At 43.8% G+C, this 2,842-nt stretch overlaps 1 protein-coding gene across 1 annotated transcript; it reads left to right on the top strand.

Moving 5' to 3' along the window:
- Positions 1-288: 288 nt before the first annotated feature.
- Positions 289-2,348, top strand: LOC132268324 (uncharacterized; the record flags this gene model as incomplete). The annotated part of the gene is made up of 4 exons (XM_059769179.1): positions 289-372; positions 1,096-1,291; positions 1,513-1,890; positions 2,125-2,348. Coding segments are annotated over 4 exons (882 nt in total), but the record flags the coding sequence as incomplete, so codon positions are not given.
- Positions 2,349-2,842: the final 494 nt, after the last annotated feature.

Genomic DNA, 2,842 nt, shown 5'->3' with positions numbered 1-2,842 from the left:
GAACCACTTCCCCAACTTTCCACCACTCCTCTGGTCCCATCATTATTATCTCCGCCACAACTTGAGCTTAAGCCGCTCCTTGGTCCAAAGCAAACCCTTCCGGTCATTATTACCTCGGACCTTCAAAAAGACCAAGAGACCAACCTTTTAGCGGTGCTCCAAGAACATAAAGAAGCTATTGGTTGGACAGTGGCAGATTTGAAAGGAATTGACCCCTCCATTTGTATGCACCGCATTCATATGGAGGATGACGCAAAGCCTACTAGAGAGGTCCAGTGCCGGTTAAATCCAAATATGAAGGAAGTGGTCATGAAAGAGGTGATCAAATTGCTAGATGCGGGAATCATCTATCCTATCTCTGATAGCAAGTGGGTGAGCCCCACACAAGTTGTCCTCAAGAAATCCGGGCTCACCGTTGTTGAAAATTCAGCGGGTGAGCTCGTGCCACAACGAACCACCACCGGGTGGCATGTGTGCATTGACTATCGTAAACTCAATTCATCAACTAGGAAGGATCATTTCCCACTCCCATTTATTGATCAAATCCTAGAAAGGTTAGCCGGCCAAAGCTTCTATTGTTTTCTTGATGGTTATTCCGGCTATAACCAAGTGGCAATCGCCCCCCAAGATCAAGAGAAAACAACATTCACATGTCCCTTTGGTACTTTTGCCTATCGACGCATGCATTTTGGTCTATGCAATGCACCGGCAACGTTCCAAAGGTGCATGATGTCCATATTCTCCGATATGGTTGAAAGGTTCTTGGAAGTTTTCATGGACGATTTTTCCGTATTTGGCTCCTCCTTTGACTCGTGTCTCAAAAATTTATCTCTTGTGCTCCAAAGATGCAAAGAGAATCTCATTCTAAGTTGGGAGAAAAGCCACTTCATGGTCCAAGAAGGCATTGTTTTAGGACATGTCATTTCTAAGCGGGGAATCGAGGTAGATAAGGCAAAAGTTGAGTTAATCTCTAATCTTCCTCCTCCGAATTCCGTCCGTCAAATTCGTTCTTTTCTTGGCCATGCCGGATTCTATCGTCGCTTCATCAAAGATTTTAGCAAAATCTCACGGCCCTTGTGTAATCTCTTAGCCAAGGATGTTCCGTTCAATTTTGATGACGCTTGCATGGAAGCTTTCATCAAACTTCGTATTCTCCTCTCCTCCGCCCCAATCATGAAACCCCCTAATTGGTCTCTTCCCTTTGAGATCATGTGTGATGCATCCGACTATGCATTAGGGGCGGTTTTGGGCCAACGTGTGGATAAACTTCCGCATGTCATTTATTATGCTAGCAAAACTCTCTGCGATGCCCAATTGAACTACACCACCACTGAAAAAGAATTGCTAGCTGTGGTGTACGCCTTGGATAAATTTTGCTCTTATCTTCTTGGCTCTGCTCTTATCTTCTTGGCTCCAAGGTCATCGTCTTTTCAGATCATGCCGCTCTTAGGCATTTGTTAACGAAAAAAGAGACAAAACCCCATTTAATTCGATGGATCCTCTTACTTCAAGAGTTTGACATTGACATCCGGGACAAAAAAGGGACCGACAATGTTGTCGCCGATCATCTCTCTCGCTTACTTATTGAGAAATCTTCAGAATTCGCAGCCATCCGTGATTCCTTTCCAGATGAACAACTTCTTCAAGTTTCACATTCTACTCTTCCATGGTTTGCGGATATTGTCAATTATCTTGTGGTTGGCAAAATTCCAGCTCATTGGTCCAAACAAGAGAGGGACCGGTTTTTCTCCCAAGTCAAGCATTTCTTTTGGGAAGATCCGGAACTATTCAAGTATTGCCCGGACCAAATCATACGGCGATGCATTCCTGAAACCGAGGCCACAAACATTCTAAATTTTTGCCATACTCTTGCTTGTGGAGGCCATTTTAGTGCCAAAAAGACCGCTAACAAAGTTCTTCAAAGCAGGTTCTTTTGGCCTATCCTGTTTTGGGATGCATACAATTTTTGCAAATCGTGTGAACGATGTCAAAAACTTGGATCCATGTCCCGAAGAGACATGATGCCCCTCACCAACATTTTAATTGTTGAAATTTTTGATGTGTGGGGGATTGACTTCATGGGACCATTTCCATCTTCTTATGGCTATGAGTACATCCTTGTAGCGGTGGATTATGTGTCTAAATGGGTTGAAGCCGCGGCTACCAAAACCGATGATCATAAAGTCGTGATCCATTTCATTCAGTCTCACATCTTTAGTCGTTTTGGTGCGCCCAGAGCAATCATTAGTGATGGTGGATCTCATTTCCGAAATCGTTATCTCAAATCTGTCCTTGCTAAGTATTCAGTAATTCATAAGGTTGCTACACCTTACCACCCTCAAACGAGTGGTCAAGTAGAGATTTCTAACCGGGAGATTAAGCACATTTTAGAAAAAACGGTTAGACCGGACCGCAGAGATTGGTCATTAAGGCTAAACGATGCGCTTTGGGCTTACCGGACAGCTTATAAGACACCCATTGGCATGTCACCATATCGACTTGTCTTTGGCAAAGCATGTCATCTCCCGGTAGAATTAGAGCACCGTGCTTATTGGGCCATAAAAAGGTTCAATTTTGATCTCAAACAAGCCGGCTCTAATCGTACGTTGCAATTAAATGAACTTGAGGAATTGCGTAATGACGCGTATGAAAGCGCAAAAATTTACAAGGCCAAGACTAAAGCTTTTCATGACAAACGCATCGTCAAAAAGTCTTTTGCCCCGGGACAAAAGGTCTGGCTTTTCAATTCCCGCTTGAAACTCTTTCTCGGTAAACTCCAGTCAAGATGGGATGGTCCATACATTGTCACTACTGTCTTTCCTCATGGAGCAATCGAACTTCA

This window comes from Cornus florida, unplaced genomic scaffold, assembly GCF_030987335.1.
Source record: "Cornus florida cultivar Cherokee Brave unplaced genomic scaffold, ASM3098733v1 CherokeeBrave_3.0.0_Hap2_Chr08, whole genome shotgun sequence".
Classification (NCBI taxonomy): domain Eukaryota; kingdom Viridiplantae; phylum Streptophyta; class Magnoliopsida; order Cornales; family Cornaceae; genus Cornus; species Cornus florida.
This window is presented reverse-complemented; position numbering and strand designations above follow the sequence as displayed.